At 35.1% G+C, this 19,739-nt stretch overlaps 1 protein-coding gene across 1 annotated transcript; it reads left to right on the forward strand.

Moving 5' to 3' along the window:
* Positions 1–740: 740 nt before the first annotated feature.
* On the forward strand, positions 741–19,237 carry LOC129928822 (kinesin-like protein KIF15). Its single transcript, XM_056045070.1, is given in 19 exon segments — positions 741–937; positions 3,261–3,326; positions 4,081–4,108; positions 5,676–5,844; positions 7,241–7,317; positions 7,586–7,623; positions 8,222–8,313; positions 8,458–8,508; positions 8,511–8,648; positions 8,772–8,873; positions 9,731–9,847; positions 10,020–10,078; positions 10,187–10,250; positions 10,342–10,474; positions 12,978–13,053; positions 13,175–13,255; positions 15,408–15,463; positions 18,274–18,325; positions 19,128–19,237. Coding segments are annotated over 11 exon segments (888 nt in total). The 5' UTR covers positions 741–937; positions 3,261–3,326; positions 4,081–4,091; the 3' UTR covers positions 10,215–10,250; positions 10,342–10,474; positions 12,978–13,053; positions 13,175–13,255; positions 15,408–15,463; positions 18,274–18,325; positions 19,128–19,237.
* The last annotated feature ends 502 nt before the right edge of the window (positions 19,238–19,739 follow it).

Below are 19,739 nucleotides of genomic sequence, written 5' to 3' on the forward strand. Positions count from 1 at the left end.
TGTATGTTTTACAAGTTTCGGATGTTCTTTTCAATATGAAGTTTATTACATCCTACGGCGTTGGTGGGGTGGCGGGCGAGGTTCAAACTATGCACGAGTGAGACAACAGAGCGCATAACACAAAACCTGACAACCAAATGTCCACATTTGATATCCCATGTAAAGCTCTTGCTGAGAGAGAGAGAGAGAGCTTATAGAAATATACTGGCCTACAAACAGACGGAAGTACGGATAGATAGACAGACAGATAGATAGATAGATAGATAGATAGATAGATAGATAGATAGATAGATAGATAGAAAGAAAGAAAGAAAGATCATGAAAAAGACGTCGTGGAAATCAACATGCATGCCCTCAGGCCTGTCTACCAAGTCAAGTGAGACCATGGGATAGAAATGTTGTACACATAGCACTGGCTTAACGAGTTCTATTGAACTCCTGGAGAGTAGTTCAGGTCATTTAGAGCAGTTTATCTTTCTAAAAATAGTTTTCTTAGTCAATGGTCGGCTTTGAGTATTAACTTGTTTTAATTTCCTTTCATATGTTTCATCATAATAGAAGATGAATACATCCTAGAAACCTTTGCATGAATAACTTGTGTAAAGCAACGGGCGGGGTTTGAACCCGGTACCAACGAGACAGTAGCCCAGCGCTCTAACCACGTCACCAGACAGCCATAAATAAAGTAAGCACCCCTTTTTGACCTTGCAATCTATAAGGCAGATAGTGTAAAGATCATCTGTTGCTATGGCCTACTGTTAACGAAAGTGTCATGTGGCCAGCACAACGACCAACCACTTTTACTTTCCCTAACTAATGTCAGGTTACGTGTTGATAGATAGATAGATAGACAACAGGGGCGGACTGGCTATATGGACATTCGTGCAAATGCCCGGTGGGCCGGTATCCAAATGGGCCGGTAGCCGGTAGGACTAGAGTAAGCATCTTCTTTTTTTTTAAATCACGTCTGTATTTTATAAGATAAGGGCCGCATGGATGCCACTATTAAATTGTTAAATGTTTTATAATATTCTTTTTTTTCAGGGGAAGTGGCCCCTGAGCGAAGTAGTTGTTTTGTTTTTTTTAAATAAAATAAATATACTCTACTAAGGCCTATTAATTCAATCTAACATATTTTCCGAAATAATGTAATACTAATAGCCTAAATCCATAGAGCTTCATCCTTTTAGTTTAGGGCCTATACACTTTGCGATTAAAAAGCAATATAAAGACTTTATTCCTTATAAGCAGGACACAGTGTTCACTGTAAGCATGTGTACAGCTTTCGATACATTATTTATCAAATTTAACATAATGATTATGACGTCAGGTAGACCTAGATCTGCATGTCCATCATATAATATACAATTTTATGGGCCGGATGGTATTGAAATGCCTGGGCCGATTTTGATACCCAGTCCACCCCTAACAGACAGACAGAGATATAGAGTAGAGCACCTATTTTAGACCTTGCAATCCATAAGGCAGTTGACGACGCTTAACTAGAATGTCATGTGGCTAGCACAACGACCAACCGCTTTTAAGTTCGCTAACTTATGTCAGGTACCATTAGAGCTGGATGGACTCAGGAGCACCCTAAAAATCCAGGAATTCCTAACCCACTCTTCACCGAGATTCGAACCCGAGACTCATCGGTTAGGAAGCCAAACCACCAAGCAGTCATCAAGCATTTTCTTTCTTACAAATTTTATTTTCGAAATAGGCCTAAATTGATTGTATGCAATCTCCCATAACAAATATTGTTCTGTTACTTTGATATTGTCCTTAGAAACTTTACAGGTAAAAAAAAAAAAAAACACAGACATATAGGCCTATGCCTTTATGTCTGTGGTAAAAATATAAACTTAAGTAATTGTTTCGTTCCCCTAACACTTCAAAAATAAAACTCGGCCACTTTTGAGTCTTGAACATATAGCAGCGCACAGACCACAATTACAAGTCGCTAAGGCACTTTATTGATGTAAAGTAAAAAATAAAAGTAACTTTTTATAACAAAATGAATTTTTTTAAAAAGCACTATTGTGATATAAATTAAATTTTGAATACATTTTATTCTGAGCGCTGATGTAAAGTATTACCAACAAATATGATAATAATATTCACATAGGACATAGGCCTAGTTGCCTAGACTATATTAAGTATAATATACTAATATAGCCCCTATATATATAGTGATGGTATCCTATAGGTCTAAGTATATCTACTACTAGAACTAACTAGATAGATTGACTTGATCTAGATCTAGTTAAAAAGTAGTAGTTTATTATACATTATAAGGCTTGTCTTTGAGTCCCAAGATTAGAGAGGAATGCTTGTATTTCCCATGACTGTGCAACCCCAGCTGTGACCTACATATTTTGCCACATCCAGGGCAAGCATAACCATTGTCTGCAGGTGGTTGATTTAGATTTTTTTTTTGCCATCTGCATTTGTCCTTGGCAGCGGATTTTATTTTTGTCTCAAATGTGTATCCCGTGGCCTTCGTGAGTGACCTCTAGCTGTCTCGTTCTGAGGCCGCCTGCAACCAGGTGCTCTCTCTTCTATGTCAGCTAAGAAAAGTTGACACTTAAGCTGGTGTTTGAAGCGTTTCCATGGAGCACCTCTGTTACGTTGACCACCTTTTACTTCATTAAAAAAGACTGCCTTTGTCATATGTTTGTCTCCCATACGGGATACGTGCCCTGCCCAGCGTAACTGTCAGACCATAAGAAGCCCCTCTATACTGTCTATACTGGCGTTTGCAAGGACATCACTGTTTGTAGTGCAGTCTTAACACCGTATGTCCATGATGGAGCACAAGCATCTTTGGTGAAAGCGCTCAAGAAGTCTTGTTTTCTGTATAGTGTCCATGTCTCAGAGTCATACAGAAGGGTTGAGAGAACCACCGCTTGGTAGACATTGATATTTGTAGGCAGGCGGAGCAATTTGTTCCGCCAAACTCTTGCCTGAAGGCATCCAAAAGCGCGACTGGCCCTGGCCAGACGGTTATCAACTTCCCTTGAAAGTGAGGTGTTATTTGACACAATACTACCTAGATATGTGAAGTGGTCTACATTTATAGTACCATTTTATAATTAATATTGTTATAATATAGAATATCCTAGATCCTAGAGATTTAGTAGAGGTAGTCTAAGGTCACTATGGAGATTTAGTTACAGTTAGTGTATGAGATTAGAGTCTTATTAAAATTAATATTGTTTGTCTACAATAATAAAATAATCATTTCATATCACCAACAGAAAGAGAGACCTGACAACCCAGCAAGTCCGACACTTCGTTTTTCAAATTAAGGACACAGAATAGAGGTACTTACACAGCTTTTGTAGTTACAAATAGATATATGAAGAAATAACCTGTGGTTAGCATGGCCTTTGCCCCCTTGTAGTAAGTGGGCTCATGACCGGAGTCTGGGCACTATGTATGTGGCACAACCCAATCTAAAAATGGTTGCTGCCTTTGTGGAACCTTGAGACAAGACTTGGGTTGAAGAGATTTTGATCCATATCTGGCCTTAAGAGAAATACTTTCTAACAGTCAAATGAATAATGGAGAGCATTACAAGCACTCTGATTTCCTAATTGACTTTTTCAAAGGCTACAAATGTGTATCCGGTTTTAAAAGAAAAAGTTCTGAAATATATCTTGCCTTTTCAAAATTTATATGACGTTACTTTTTCAGCGTTCTATTGAAAAAATAGGAACAGATGTGGCACAGTGTCTCAGATTAAAATTAACAACCAGGAACAGATGATCTGTCATCTCGGTTAGGGGGGGCTAGGTATGCATATGTTAAAAGTTTAGGAAATGCTGGTGTAGATCTATTTGAAAATTTAATTACATGACTGATCCAAACTTATTGATACAGCTATAGATGCTTAATATAATCTTTGTTTTTCTTTTTTTCTCTGAATACTAATAGCTCTGATGTACTGTTACATAAAAATGATTATGCTTTGTTTTAAATATTTATGTATTTAATTATACTTCAATGTTTATAGAACACATTTTTTTGTTTTTGGATAGAACAACACATTAACAATATATATTTTTTAATTTACAGCTGCAATATATATGGATCCATCAATCAGGTTAAGCATTTTTATTTTATTTAATTATTTTCTTTAAAGCACAATATTTCATACTGTTTTTCATAATTGTAAATTATTTTTAATGTACCGGTATTTTAAAAAATCACCCTGTAATTTATAACAAAACATTAAGCATAATTGATAATCTTTGTTTACCTTTATTTACGTATTTTACTTTTTAATTTCTTGTAACATAAGGGATGCTTATGCCAGATACATTAGGTGTTGAACCTTTTTACAAAGCTTAAATATCAACTCTCTATCTGCCTGTATGTTATGTCTGACACCCGATCTCGGATTAAGCTGAAATTTTTCACAATTATTTCTTTTACCTGATAATACAACAATCAATAAAATAATTTAACAAATTTAGTAAAATAACTATTGGTAATTTATTATTTTGTTTCATATCTTTAAATGAGGGAAAGAAATTGTTTCGATACTTGACTGAAGTGGTGGTATAAATTGAATGTCTCCTTTTTAGGTTGCCCCTCTAAATGGAAACAAACATACAATCTTCCAGTCACAAGTACCTCACTAGCAGACTGGTTAGCACCTCAGCCCAAGGAGGCATGAGCCTGGATACTAGTTTGAATTCAGGTCATTCCCTTTTTTTTTTAAATGCCTTTAAAAATCAATTACAGTAACATCCACCCTGGTCCAGATAAGTGTCATACTGAGAAAGCTAAAAGCATGAAATAATTCTAAAAAAAAAATTGGTAAAAATATTATTAATCGTACAGATTTATTGTTGTTGTTCAATATTACTATAATTTCTTATTATAATTTATTATAATCTATTAGAAATTTGATTACATGACTGATCCAAACTAATTGATACAATTACACTTCGTTTAAGCTTTTTTTTTTTTCAAACCATTTTTGTTTTTACAATTTTAACATTAAGATCAATAGTAAAGCTGCTGAGCAACTCAACACATGCATGGTTGCAGTGCTAGTCATTTAGTGTTGAAGAGTCATGTTTTTTTTTTTTTTGTTTTTTTTTAAGCATTTCAATAGTACCTAGTTTCAGACCTTGCAATACATGGAACAGATGATGTACATGTCATTTGTTTGTGTGGCTGATTAGGGTGTCATGCTGCTAGCACAATGGCCCACTGCCTTTACTTTACCCAAAAAAATTTCAGGTAACCATTAGAGTTGAGTGAACTCAGGTGCATCCTTAAATTCCTGAAATTCAAAATCAATCAGATTGGAACCTAAGATCCCTCTGTTTAGAAGCTAAGTGCTTTGTAACTAAGTCACTTGCCTTTTTTAGCTTAATATCTTATCTTATCTTATATAATACAGACGTTACTTCAAAAAAGAAGATGATTACGTTGATTGCGTTTAGTCATGCATATTAACCAATGATTAAATTCTGCCAAGTCACTGGTTTTCCTGGCTATCTCAGGCAACCCATTCCATGCTCTAATAGCACTAGGGAAGAAGGAGTATTTGTACAAATTTGTCCTAGCATATGGGACGAGGAATGTGCCTTTTAATATGTTATATATTAAGTTTCAGTATTTGTAAACCTGCTTTCTTTGTCTACATCTTTACAAAGAAATTCAATTCAAATATTGCTAAGAGTTCGCCCTCCTGATCCAAGTGAAAAAGACTTTGCACCACGAGTTCTGGATGTTAACACTGCAGACAATGCCATTATTCTTCACACAAAGCCAGAGCCCAAAGTTTTCAGATATGACAATGTAGCAGATGCTGACACCACACAGGTTGGTCACAGTAAAGAATGAAATTTTATTCCTAACCTTTAACCTTTAAAAAAACCCAAAAGAAATGAATTAGAATGTTTTATCCAATTTTTTGATGTTACAAACTACTTTTCCTTTAATATTCCTTTTTAATGTGAAAAATTTAAATTGTGTGAATGCTTGGTACAGACAGTAGTAGAGCAACCTAGTTTATACAATTAAAAACAAATGTTCACTCTATTAAATTTTTATTTGCAAGAAATTCTATCAAAATTTCTGCCGCTGTCTTAGTATGTCTATCTATATAATTCAGTGTTGCAAGCAGGAAAAAATCATGTATGATTTGAGATGAAAATGTGTATATTTATATATACACAAGAGATATGATTTACACTAGACAAATAGAATAGGTTTAGTTTTGAAGAATTGAAGATTTCCTTCTTTTTCTAGCCAGCTTTTTGTTGCTGGGCTGTAAGCTCCTTTGCGATCTGTGCCAAGGAAAAATTTGAATGTTTTTTTTAGCTGTTCCACACTGCCATACTGAGTGTTGGTTTTGATAGGTTGTTGTAATATTGTCTGCCTAAGGTGAATTAGATTGGAGCATTCAAAGAAGATATGATTGACAGTTTCAAGAGGCTGGGCCCAATGTTTGCGGAGGGGTTGGTGGGTCTGGTTTATTCTGTTATGGTGAAAATGTCAAGCTTTGTGTCCTGTTCTAAGTTGAAAGAAAGTAGATAGCTGTTTTAAGGGGAGGAAATTGATACTGTTTAGATAAAGCTTGTTTTTGCATGGTCATGCAATTGCTTGCTAACATTGAGTTTTGAGTGTGGCAATTAAATGGTCTGTTGGGTTTTTCCATGGATAATTTGCCTATTCATTTCCCATGATGCCTATGTTAACAAGGATCTATTGTAATGTCACAGTGATGTTAAAATTCAACATTATATAAGATAAGATAATGTTTATTGATCCAATCTAATGGAAATTCAGTTTGACTACAACTGACAACCTCAGGGTAACTACTGTACTGTATAGGTTATCAAGATTTCTTGGGCTAGATGAGTCTGTTAAGACAATAATCTCTGATAGTGATAGTTGTTATAGACTTTGTTTCTTACTGTCTGTAAAGAAATATAGATTGCATCCATTTCGGCTTCAATATTTGACCAATGCTTTCCACATTTTGCATTTATCCTTAAGTGTTTATTTTCGGGAAAGACTTGGAGGACACTTAAGACCATCATTTATAATGGCTTTGAAGAATGAAGTGTATATGTGGATAGCTATTTTTGGATAGCTTTCTATTGATTCTAGGGTACCTGTATCCAATTGGTTAGGTTATTGCTTATTAATTTTATCTTTTAGATTTGAAGATAAAATTCAAGATATTATTAAAACATTTCTTTTTCATTTCCAGGAAGCTGTGTTTTCACTAGTTGGTAAAAAGATTATTGAAGATTGTTTAAATGGCTACAATGGATCCATATTAGCTTAGTAAGTCATGAAATCTAATTTGTTGAAGGTATTTAGAAGATGGAGTGATAAATACATCATTGTCTAGTCGTGTTTGTCAAGTCTTAGCTCTTTCCTCTTAAGCTTCAATAATTTTATAGCTCACCTTTGTTTCAGATTTGTTTTTAACATAACAGTTTGTTTTTTTATACAAAGACTCTGTCAGGGGCAGTGGTAGAGGTTTGTACACTGTACACTTACATTTCACTCTCTCTATTGTTAACATTTTATTTATTTTGCACTTTTTTAGTGGTCAGACTGGCTCAGGAAAAAGTTTTACTATGTTTGGTAAGTGTTCTTTCATCATTAAAAAAAATAAATCTTGGCATTTGTGATATTGTATTATTTTTTTGTTACAACGAAAATTAATTTAAAAAATTACCTTAAATTAAATAGATTTTCTGAAGGAGGCACGGTGGCTGAGCAGTAAAGTGCTTGGCTTCCAAACAAGTGTTCAAATCCTGGTGAAGACTGGGATTTTTAATTTTGGGATCTTCAGGCGTCCACCCAGCTCTAATGGGTACCCAACATTAGTTGGGAAAAGTACATGTGATTGGTCATTGTGCTGGCCACATGACACCCTAAGTAACTATAGGCCATAGAATCAGATGACCTTTACATCATCTGCCCTATAGACCACAAGTTCTTAAAGGGGGAATTAGATTTTATGAGTTCTTTGGCCAGCATTTCTCAAGTAGGGAGACATGACATGCATACAAAAGGGAAAGCTTTTTTTCAAAGGACAAAATATTAGTTATATTTTAATTGTAGTTATAAATATCTATATTTGAATATATTGATCTAGTAAAAATTGCATTATTGCCGATGTTTAAGAAAAACATTTAACAGAGAAATTTATTTTAAATCTTTTTTTATTTTATTAAAGGTCCCTCTGAGAACTTGGAAAGCTCTCAGCTTCGTGGTGTGATTCCCAGAAGTTTGGAGTATCTCTCTAGTGTAATAGCTCACCAACAAGATGTAACTTTCTTTTATTGTATACAATTGTTTTTATAAGGTTTAACTGGTGTAATGAAACCATTAGATTTAAATGTTTCCTTTTTTTTTTCTGCCCCACTTTTGTTTAAAACACGAATCATAACATTTTTTTAATTCTCTTCACAGCATGGCAGTAAAAAACAGTTTTTGTGTCACTGCTCCTTTTTAGAAATCTATCAAGAGTAAATCAAGAGCAAATCTTTGATCTTTTGGATACAGCTTCACAAGGTATTCGCTTATGTGAGAATATGAACAAAGGTGTCTTTGTAGATGGACTCATTGAGCAAGTTATCTGCAACCCAAGAGATGCTTATCAGGTATTAAAGCCATCATTGAGTTAATTCTAGTTTTACACATTTTTGTTTTTTGTAAGATTTTTCTTGATAATAATATGCCTGAATTGAGTTTTAAAGGAATGGAACATACTTTGTTGTCTTCAGTTAATAATCAAGGGCTGGTTGAATCGTAGAGTAGCTCCTACTTCCATGAACAGAGAGGGTTCGCGCTCTCATGCTGTTTTTACAGTTAAAATAGAGTCAAAGGTATAGTTTTTATTTCAATTAAATGTTAATGTTAATTAAAACATGTACACTTAATGTACAAATAGACATTTATTTTTGTCTGTGTTGATCTACTAAGAGGAAGTAGGTGGTTTCTTAAAAAGCAATATATCACAGATAAATCTAATTGATCTGGCAGGATCAGAGAGACAGAAAGCTACCAACACTGACAGCACTCGACTCAAAGTAGTTCTTCATTTTCTTTTGGAGTAGAAGAAAGTTATAATATTAATTTCTGATAATTGCTCATGAAATAGTCTATGATAGAAAACTAATGTCAAAATGGATTCTAGCTGAATTTTATGTTTTTGCTAAAGTTACTTATATTCTGTGAAATTTTACAAAGGAAATGTTTGGTAAGCTAAGTTTAAATGTTTCAATAGAGATAAAAGAAAAAAAAAAGTATAGTTTCTTAACTTTGATAATAAAAATCATGCAAGTAATAATTGAGCATAAAATAAATTTTATATATTAAATGTACATTTTGACTTGCTACTAGCCTATGAAAATAATAAATTTACTAGATAATTAATTAGTTCTAGTCGTAAAAGTGTTAAAGTAGTACAAGATCCATTTGGGTAGATAACTGCCTTTCTAAACAATGCAATCAAACCAAAATGAGTTTGGATGTAAGCTGTAATCTTTCAAATTCCTTTAGGGATACACATTTTTTTAAATCAGGTACTAATATTTTTTAATTTTTAATAATACATTTCTTGTTATTTTAATTAGATGCTTCAAAACTTAAATATTTAAAAAGAGGTTGAATTGGTCAAGAAGTGTACTGAGAAAAAAATTTACTCAAATATTTTATTATTTTATTTTATCTTAAAACACAGGAGGCTGGAAGCATCAATAAGTCCCTCTCTGTCTTATGGAATGTCATCATGTCTCTGAGCTATGGAAAAAAACGTCACATCCCTTACAGAAACTCCAAATTAACATTTTTGTTGAGGGTTAGTGCTGGCTCAATGAATTTAGTTTGTTTGATGAATATATGTTTACATTGTTATAAGTGTCTTATAAAAAAAAAGAAACAACACCTTCTGGATTTCAAAACTAAGAGGCTGTTAATGATGTTAGACTTATATTTTCATGTCACTAACTCAGAATAAACTTTTCGTATAGGATTCAATTGGTGGAAAAACAAAGACAAGAATGATAGCTTGTGTTCATCCAGACTCCAGGTAGTTCAAGTAGAAGTACTAATGACTCTAATATTGCTCAATAGTTTTGTTTACTTTCTTTTTCCTAATCTCATATACACACACTTACATCTATATTTAATTGTGCAGGTGTTGTCTAGAAACATTATACACTTGAAAGTTTGCCAAAAGTGCCAAACAAAAGAAAAATAAGGTATGACTTTAATCAGATACATTGTTTTTTTACTGTTAAGTGAGTAGAATGTATTCAATTGATAAATGAATTATGCAATTCCATGCATCAGGCTGTTGTAATTAAAGACATTCACAGCAATAATCAAGAACTTCAAATTGAAATTAGTCGATTAAAACAACTAATCGAAACTATGCACAGTTCACCTGGGCCAGAGATAAGACCGAATGTTGTTACCGCACCAGGTAAACTGTTCTTCTATTTCATATTTATTAAGTGCTATTTTTACTTTTTTAAAAACTCTGCCATAGGACGGTCCCAAGCCCATTTGAGAAAGGAAGAGGGTTGGGCATTGGGCTAGCTACCCTACTCTTTTAAAACAACCACTAACTATAGAAACACAAAATAGCAAATCAACAGAAGTCATGGACCTGGGAAAAGATGGACCTCCAGCTGGAAGTCCAGAGACACCAGGAAGCTGACAGGCCAAAGACCATCGTCTCTACCAGGACCACCACCACCATCGGTCCTTGAAACGTCCGGACCGTGTATGAGACTGGGAAGACAGTGCAAGTGGCGGCTGAAATGAAAAGGTTCAACCTCACCATTGTAGGAATCAGCGAGTAAAGATGGACTGGTTCCAGGCAGAAATGACTGATTTTGGGTGAGCTACTTTTATGCTTAGGGCATGAGTGGGAGGCTACACACACTCAGGAAGTAGCCCTGATGCTTTCTCAGTGAGCTCAGAAAGCATTTATTGGTTGGGATGTGCATGGACCACAAATAATAACCTCTTTCCACACAGTGAAGAAGAGAATTAACTTAGATATTGTCCAATGCTACACCCCCAGTAAAAAGGAGGAGAAGGATAATTTTTACAACAGGCAGACTACGATCATATAGGACAGACCTGAAAAGAACATCCTCATCATAATGGGTGACTTCAATGCTCTCATAGGATATAAGGAGATCATGGGAACGCATGGACTAGGTGGAACAAAAATGGAGAAAGATTTGAAGATATGTGTGCCACAAGCAACTTGGTGATAGGAGTAACTGTCTTCCCACACAAAGGAATAAACAAGGCAACAGACCATGTCTGTATTGTGAAGAAGTTCTGTCAATCTCTTTAGGATGAACGTGTCAGGCAAGGAGCAGTTGTTGCTTCAGATCATCATCTTCTGATCGCCAGAGTGAGACTGAAGCTGAAGAAGAGTTGGACTGGAGTGTCCTGAGTCAGATGTCCTGAAGGTCCGAGAATGTCCCGTTCCCTATTATGGACCTCTTGACCAAGGAAAGGCTTTTATCCATGGCCAGGATGAGGCATCGGCTCTTCACCAATCCCTCTGTCCGAAATCCCGCCTTATCTGAAAGATCATGTATTCTCGTCCGGTATGTCGCTGGACACGACCCCCTTGAGCCCCACACGAGTATCCCCCTCTCATGCGAGGCTGGAGGCCGAGCCACGTGGGGGCCTTTCGTATGCCTATAATGTCCCACCGAACCCGTGCGAGGGTCCATCACAGCACGTATGGCCCCCATTGGGGAACGAATCAGTGGGGGGTTGGACGGGTTAGCGAGCCTTTGTTACATCCCTACCACGTGCAGTGTACAGTCTCTCGACCGTATGAGTGGTAGCTCACTGAGAGCTATGTGCGCTACCATTCTTAGCCTATCCGCATCCCCTGGCGGATGTATCCACGGAAGCGCCACGCTGAGGCGACGGTAGCTGGAATATCCTCCGGACTGGAGTGTCCAGCCAATGCCAACACTACACCATTGTTCTGAAAGACTGCGAAAATGGTAAGAGTTCAAGGTCATTTTATCAAATAAGTTCCAGCTCCTAAAAGAGCTGCTTGAAGAGGAGACAGTAGAAAACAGACGGGGCAGAAAGTGTACATGCCAAGAAGTACTAGAGTCCAAGTCATAAACACACAAGGAGTGGATTTCAACAGAAACTCTTCAGATGATAAAAGAAAGAAGAGAGAAGAAAGCAGGCATGAACAACAGTAAAACAAGAACAGCAAAAGGAAAAAGCACAAAAAGAATATGCTGAAATAGTTAGGAATGCCAAGCATAGCAACAGAACAGACAGGAGGAACTACAATGAAGCATGGCAAAAGCAGAAGAAACAGCCCTTCAGAACAGTACCAAACAGCCCTTCAGAACAGTACCAAACAGCCCTTCAGAACAGTACCAATGACCTGTACTAAGTCATTAAAATCTGGAAAATTTGCTAAGCCAGAGAGACAAGTAAATGGCAAGAATGGTGAAGTGATATCACGAAGAGATGGATCGAGGATAATTTGTTATTTAAAACTAAAATAACTTTTGGTCCTTAAATGATTATTTAATTTTATTAAAAAGGACATACATTTCTCCTTAATTCTTTACCAATCATAACATTTTTTTTATAACAAAAAGGTTATTGAAGTGTAATCATAACAGGGTAGTGAATGATGAACATGCCAAGAAAATAATTCCATCAGATGTTGAAAATAATTATGGCAAGAAATATTTGAACCTGTGCCTCGAACTAGACCTAACCATCTGTCTAAAAATTAAACAAACTTATGTTAACATTAAATATAACTTTTGTTTTGTGCTTCTCTGAAACATACATATGCTCATTAAAAGACCATATGTGTACTATACAATAGGCCAAACTCATGCACTCTAACAAGTCTAAATCTCTGCTAGCAAGTTAAATATGTTTTTACATAATAAATTTTTACCTTTTTACTTCAGATCTCCAAAAATAGAGGATTTGAATCTTTCTTTCAAAGATTATCAAAAAATCTTTTTACAGGAGGATTCATTTAAGGTTGGTTGAACTTGAAAAAAAACCTGTGCTCATAAAGTGAAAATAAGATATCATGTATATACATTTTTTTTAAATTGAATTAGGGGTCGTTGAAAAACTGTCTATTTTTATTTATTGACAGAAATTGTATGCTGTCATTAGTAAACTTCAACAAGAAAATCAAAACTTGCTGGAAAAGTTGAACTTTATGAATCACTTAGAGGTTTGTTAGTGATAGCTAAAATAAATTAGCACTTTTCATTTAAAGTTTTTATAAAACCAATATTTATGTATTGTACGATAATAATAAGGCTTGTCTTCGAGTCCAAAGATTAGTAAGGAATGCAGTATTTCCCGTGGCTCCTCAGCCCCAGTTGTGACCTAAATATTTTGCCACATCCATGGCAAGCATAACCATTGTTTGCAGGTGGTCGATTTGGATTTTCTTTTCGCCGTCTGTGTTTGTCCTCAGCAGCGGATTTTCTTTTGGTCTCAAATGTGTATCCTGCGGCCTTTGTGAGTGACCTCCAGCTGTCTTGTTCTGAGGCCGCATGTAATCAGGTGCTCTGTTCTATGTCAGCTAAGGAAAGTTGACCCCTAAGCTGGTCTTTGAAACATTTTTGTAGGGCGCCTTTGTTACCTTTTAGCTCACCAAAAAAGACTGTCTTTGGCATACGTTTGTCTCCCATATGGAATAACAATAGACTTAAAATGAGTTCTTTGTTTGCGCAGCAGCTTTTAAAATGGATAAATAAAAAAATGACATGTAACAAATCAAAGCAGCACTAGGGTACTTAAGTATAAAGTTAATAACATTTGGTGAAGCATTAGCTCTTAAATCATAGAGTTCTGAACTGCCAACGTTGACCAGGTACTAAGCTAACATCTGATTGTGCCATACAGGTCCCCCCAGAAAAAAAAGCTTCCAAGCCAGTAGAGTTATTTTGGTCTGTAGACCTGTATTGTTACCCAGGGTAATGTCAGAGCCTATCTTTGTTTCACCAGATTTTGTTCACTTTTTTCTGTCAGCAATTATTGTGCTTATGTTATATGTCATGTTTTATTTGTTTTAGGAGGCCTGGTAAATGCTGGCCCTCCAAGCCGGGGGTCCCGGGTTCAACTCTTGGTGAAGCCTGGAATTTTTCATTTCAGGATCTTTGGGCGCCTTTTAATTGGTACCTGACATTAAGTGGGGAAAAGTAAAGGCTGTTAGTCATCATGCAGGCCTTGTGACACTCTTGTTAACTGTGGGCCACAGAAACAGATAACCCTATATTTCACTAAGGGGAACTGTACTGACAACACTTTTTTATTTGTTTAACATTTAAGCTTCAAACACCATTTACGTTACCTATTAAAAGAATCCCACTTTGTAAACTTTTCTATTTAAATGTTAAAATGGTTAAAGTCCACCTGATAAAGATGTAAAGAAAGATGATTTCAAGTGAATGATTGTCTCACACCACTCTCTCAAACTGAAAAGATGTTGCATTGTTTTCAATTTTTTAGGTAACAAATACAAGAGTTTTCTTTATCTATTGATAATGCTTAATTTTTTTTTATTAAGTTTAAGGACCACAGCTGCTCCAAGCCCCCAGCAGTAGACTGCATCAGTGAAGGAGAAGAGGAGGAGGAAAGCAATTTATCTTGAACAACTGAAAAAAGAGACATTGACATCCAGACAGACATGAACACTGCAAATGGTTTAGATGAGATAAGAAAATGTGCGATGGATAAGCTTGAAATCAGTCAAGATAGGAAAAGCATGGACCTAGTGAAGCAAGAGAAATGTGTTCAACAGAATAATGACCAGCCGAAACGTGAAGAAGAACTTTTACAAGATAAGCTGGATGAATTGTTCTCTAAAGAGAAATCGCTGTCATGACAAAGGGATAGTAAAACCGACATAGAGAACAAACTATTGGAAAGTAAGGTCCGTGAGCTTGATGAGAAACTCCTGGCGATAAGCCTAGAGATGTTTGAATAGGAAATACAGACAGATTTATTTTTAGAACCAGTCACTAAAAGAAAAGATGGTAAATGTTTGTAAAATGTTTTACATGTTTCGGATGTTCCTTCAGAGTTGAAGATAGTTTACTTCCTAGTCCAAACCTCCCGCAGGACGACGGGGGATGGGAGCGGGCAGGATTTGAGCCCTCGACCATCGATAAATCCGAACGACAGTCCAGCGCGCAAACCTCACGACCAGGCAGCCATCCCGACCAGGAGGAAATACACACAATGAAAGCTTTACTAGCCCTAAGTTCAGAACATTGCAGTAGAATAAAGTTTGATACAGAAGTCAAAGTGTAAAAAATAGAAACTATGCAAACTAAGTTACAAATGGAGTAAACAAAATATTTTTTATTCCTCAGAATCTCAGCTGACAGCCAAAGAAGAAGAACTGCAAAGAGTGAACATGACTCTTCAGGTGAATTTCTTGAGTGAATGATCCTAAAAAAAAAAGTCTATGTCAGTAGTTTTTAAACACAGAAAAAAACAAGAAAAATAAGTATGAAAATAAATACAAAATATTTTCCTCTAAAGCTTTGAATAGTTAACTTGAAAGAAAGGGTACCTTAAGGAACAATGTTTGTCTAGATCAGGAGTGGGCAACATTTTTTCATCCAGGGCCGCATTTAAAAAAAAATTGGAGATGGGGTTCCGCACATGTACAAATGTATGTATGTGTACTTACAACTTAGAAAAAAATGATAACTAACTATGTATACTATCTTTTAATTCACATATGTACTGTAATATACATTTACTTTAATTTTTTACACTCCCTATTGAAAAGCTACAACAAGAGTTGTAAATTAAATTAATTTTACTAATAATCTCTTTATAGTGGCCTCCAACATCATAACATTTCACCACAATGGCTTTGTCTGAACGAAATGCGGGAAAATATGCAGGTTGCAACTGGGTTTGTGAAGTCATGTGAAACACTGTAATCATCCTTAATCTTCGGAATCGAAGACATTAATATTATAGTTGTTGTCAATATGAAGTATTTAACTGTTTACATTTGTGCATAATGTTCCTGAACTGTGGAACTAGCTTACTGGTTGTTATCCTCTTGACTGCTTACACTTGTTTATTTTTAATCATATTTTCAAAGATGTATGTGGACCCTAATAATGGAAAACAGCAATGTTTTTTAAGTTTGGAAATGCAGTTACTAGAAAAGACCCATAAAACTCCTGTGGAAGAACTTACTTGAACTTCTCTTTCAAGTCATTATTTGCTTGGAGGTGTGTCCTCTAGAGTTGAATCAGCTAATGTGAACTGATGATATTGAAAACTGTTTCTAAGGGTGACCCGTCAAAACAGCGGGAACAAAATTGCGCGAACAAAATAGCGCAAGACAAAATAGCGCGGACTTATATATGATGTGTATAAAAGTACTGCATTATTAGTAATTTATTGTCCTGACTATGTTCAACTCTTCAAGAAACTGCTGGAGCTAAGACCAACTCTTGCTTCACTGAGTGTGATGTTAGATTTTGAGAAGGCAAGTCAAAATGCAGTAAGCACAGTGTTCCCTGCAACAAGACTTGTTATTTGTCTATTCCATCTTGTATGACTATTGGGAGGACAACTATATTGGTTGCCAGAGACGAAACCGCAGAGTGACAATCTACCACAAACAAACAATCCAGTGGAGGGATGGCACCATACATTTCATCTGTCTATTGACGGTCATCACCCCAATGTGTACAAGTTAATCTCTCACTTCCTCAGAGAACAGGAGAACACTGAGAACAAGATTCTGCGCTACAATGCTGGAGAACGAAGTAAAGCTACAAGGAAGACAGAGTACCTGAAACTTAACAGACGACTTGAAGCTATATTGCTAATGTACGGAAACAAGCCAGTGACTTAATTTCTACGTGTCATTTCCTATAATTTAACTTAGTGCCATATTTTGAAATTATTCAGTTGACCTTATTATGATTTTTGCCTATTTATGTTTTACAATATCTAAAGTGTTTCCTGCAAAATGACGAAAAAAATATAACATTAAAACAAAAAATAATATTGGCACTATTCATATTTTACGATATCTAAAGTATTTCTTTCAAAATGACTGAAATATATTTTTTTCTGCGCTATTTTGTTCGCGCTATTTTGTCCGCGCTATTTTGTTCGCGCTATTTTGACGGGATACCGTTTCTAAGTTCTTGGCTTCTTAAAATTTGCTTTCAAATTCCACAATCAAAGAATAAGTCTTGTACTTTTCAACCCCTTTGCTAGAAATAGTTTCACATTTCAGCAAATGTCAAAACCTGTCTTTACTTGCTTGCCTGGAGAAATGGGATGACTTTGTTTGAAAAGATTTAACATGCACATACATTTCATGTGCAAATAACCAATTGGGATAGTGTTGATGGCAAACATAAAGGCTGTCTTTCACTCTTCCTTAGATATATTAGTTAAAAAGTCACAGGAACAAAACAATTTCTTCCTTGAGATCTCAAGTTTTTCTCATTACCTTGAACATGCTAAGCTAGCGGATAACACTGTAGTACCGAACATGGGAATGATATGTTTCCAAATTTCCAAGTAGTTCTCTGAACTGCCTGTGATCAAGATCCCTAGCTCTGATAACTTTGAGCTCTGAGATAATTGGATCAATAACATGTCTAATATTCAATGCAGCTTTTCACAAACTTTCCAGTGTAGAGGTAAGAGTTTATGGTTGGGATATTGTTCTTTATTTTATTAGGAAAGCTTTGTGCGTGTTTTTCTCAGTCAAAGCTCGGACACCATGTTGTTAAACTCGCCATCTTGTTCCATGCCAACCCAACACTTTCAACTAGTTCTTTATAGTACTGAATAAAAAATGGCCTGAGTTTGTGTCTTTGACTAAATGTTTCGACATATTACCAATTACAAAAATCCTCCTTTACTTTAAACTTATTAGAATGGCATATAAAGAAATTTTTTTTTAGCGTCTTCGTCATAAGAATCAGAAGTTTCAATAATTTAAATAGATTTTTTAAATCTTTATATTTTTACACATTATGTGGGCATATATAATGTTTTTGGGTGTCAGCGGGCGGCATAAAATGCTCCGGCGGGCTGCATGTGGCCTGCTGGCCATAATTTGCCCACCCCTGGTCTAGATGGAAGGGCAAATTTTAAAAATTCTTTAATGAGGGGAGTGGATGTACAATAAACCTTATTTAAAAAATTATAATTGGTTAAAAAAAAAACTTTCATTTTGATTTCTAGAAATTTGAAAAAGACAACAAAGTTTTACAAGCTAAGTTGAAGCACACAGAAGGTAAGACTGCCCTATTACTAACAAATATTTGATTGTAACTTTCAGAAATAAATTTGCTTAGTTGTTTGACATTGCATTCTGATAGTAGGAAATTTCTAGCTCAGGTTCTCATAATAGTCCCTTGCCATTAACAATGTCAGAAGGTTATTACTTTGGTTTATAAATAGATGTATGTGGTATTTGTTATGCTTGCTCATGAAAAGTAAATTATATAAGTAAAGTCAAAAGGACCAGGTAGCCCATCCATACCTAGTTGTCATTGTAGGCAGTAGGCTTTTTTGAGGGGAAAACTATCTGAAAAACCTAGGAAAGGGAAGTCACATTATTTTTCTTGTATGAATTAAACACTTTAAAAGTTCAAAAGAAAATACAACTTATGACACTTGTAGTTGTATAGTTGTATAGTCTTATTAAATGAGCGTCACTAAACAAGATAGATAACTTTGACCCACTACAACTATGTGAGATCATCTCAAAATGGACAAATTCTGTCAATGAAAAAACTGAACATGACAAAAAACATAAACAAATGCATTAATGGCTCTAACCTATTAGCTTTGCTAATTTATTTCAATTCTTTTTTAGTATCATGACTTTTTTTTTTATTTAATACTTTGAAACAAGAAAACTGCAAAATAAAACAACTTAATGAAATAAAAAAAGCTTCTTCTGTGTTTATTTATTTAGCTCTGTAGTTTGTAAGGTCATTGGTCTTTACCAAATTCAAATGATCAAGCTAGAATAATTGTATAATTTTGACTTTTCTGGAATAAAATTATTCTAATTTCTTTGTGTTCAATAGTTTGTGAGCAGAAAGCTCCTGAAGTGCCAAATTTTCAAGTTATTAAGAAAATTGAATTAGCCTATAGCCGCAAGATGGAAGAGTTTGAGAGGTCAATCTTTGGCAAAGATGTAAGTATCAAAGATACTGTCTAACTGTTGTAACTGTTGAGGAAACTGTAACATTAAAAAAAAATTCCTATGCCTTTTTTTTTTTTTACAAACCCTGCCTTTTTCTTAATTAATACAATGATTCTTCACCAATTTAAGGACTCAGCATTGATTATGTTTAATTTTACTTGTTTAGATTGTAATCTGTTTTTATGAGTCAAGTTTACTTAACCCTTTTACTAATATGTTATTCTTGCAAGGTTTAAGAAATTCTAATTTATCATTCTTTGAATGGTCATTGTATTTCCTTTGAACACTTGTAACTGAATATCTCAGCTACACCACCTTGTGATCAATATCATTTAAATATTGCATGCAATTATTGTAACTATACATGTTTTATTTTCAATCAGAAAAAAGTAGCTGAGTTATTATTTGAAGTAGCAAAATTAAAAGAGGAACTTCACCTTGCCAGGGAAAACACATGCATCTGTTTTAAAAGACAGGAATGTAAGTATATTTT

Source organism: Biomphalaria glabrata, chromosome 10 (genome assembly GCF_947242115.1).
Source record: "Biomphalaria glabrata chromosome 10, xgBioGlab47.1, whole genome shotgun sequence".
NCBI lineage: Eukaryota > Metazoa > Mollusca > Gastropoda > Planorbidae > Biomphalaria > Biomphalaria glabrata.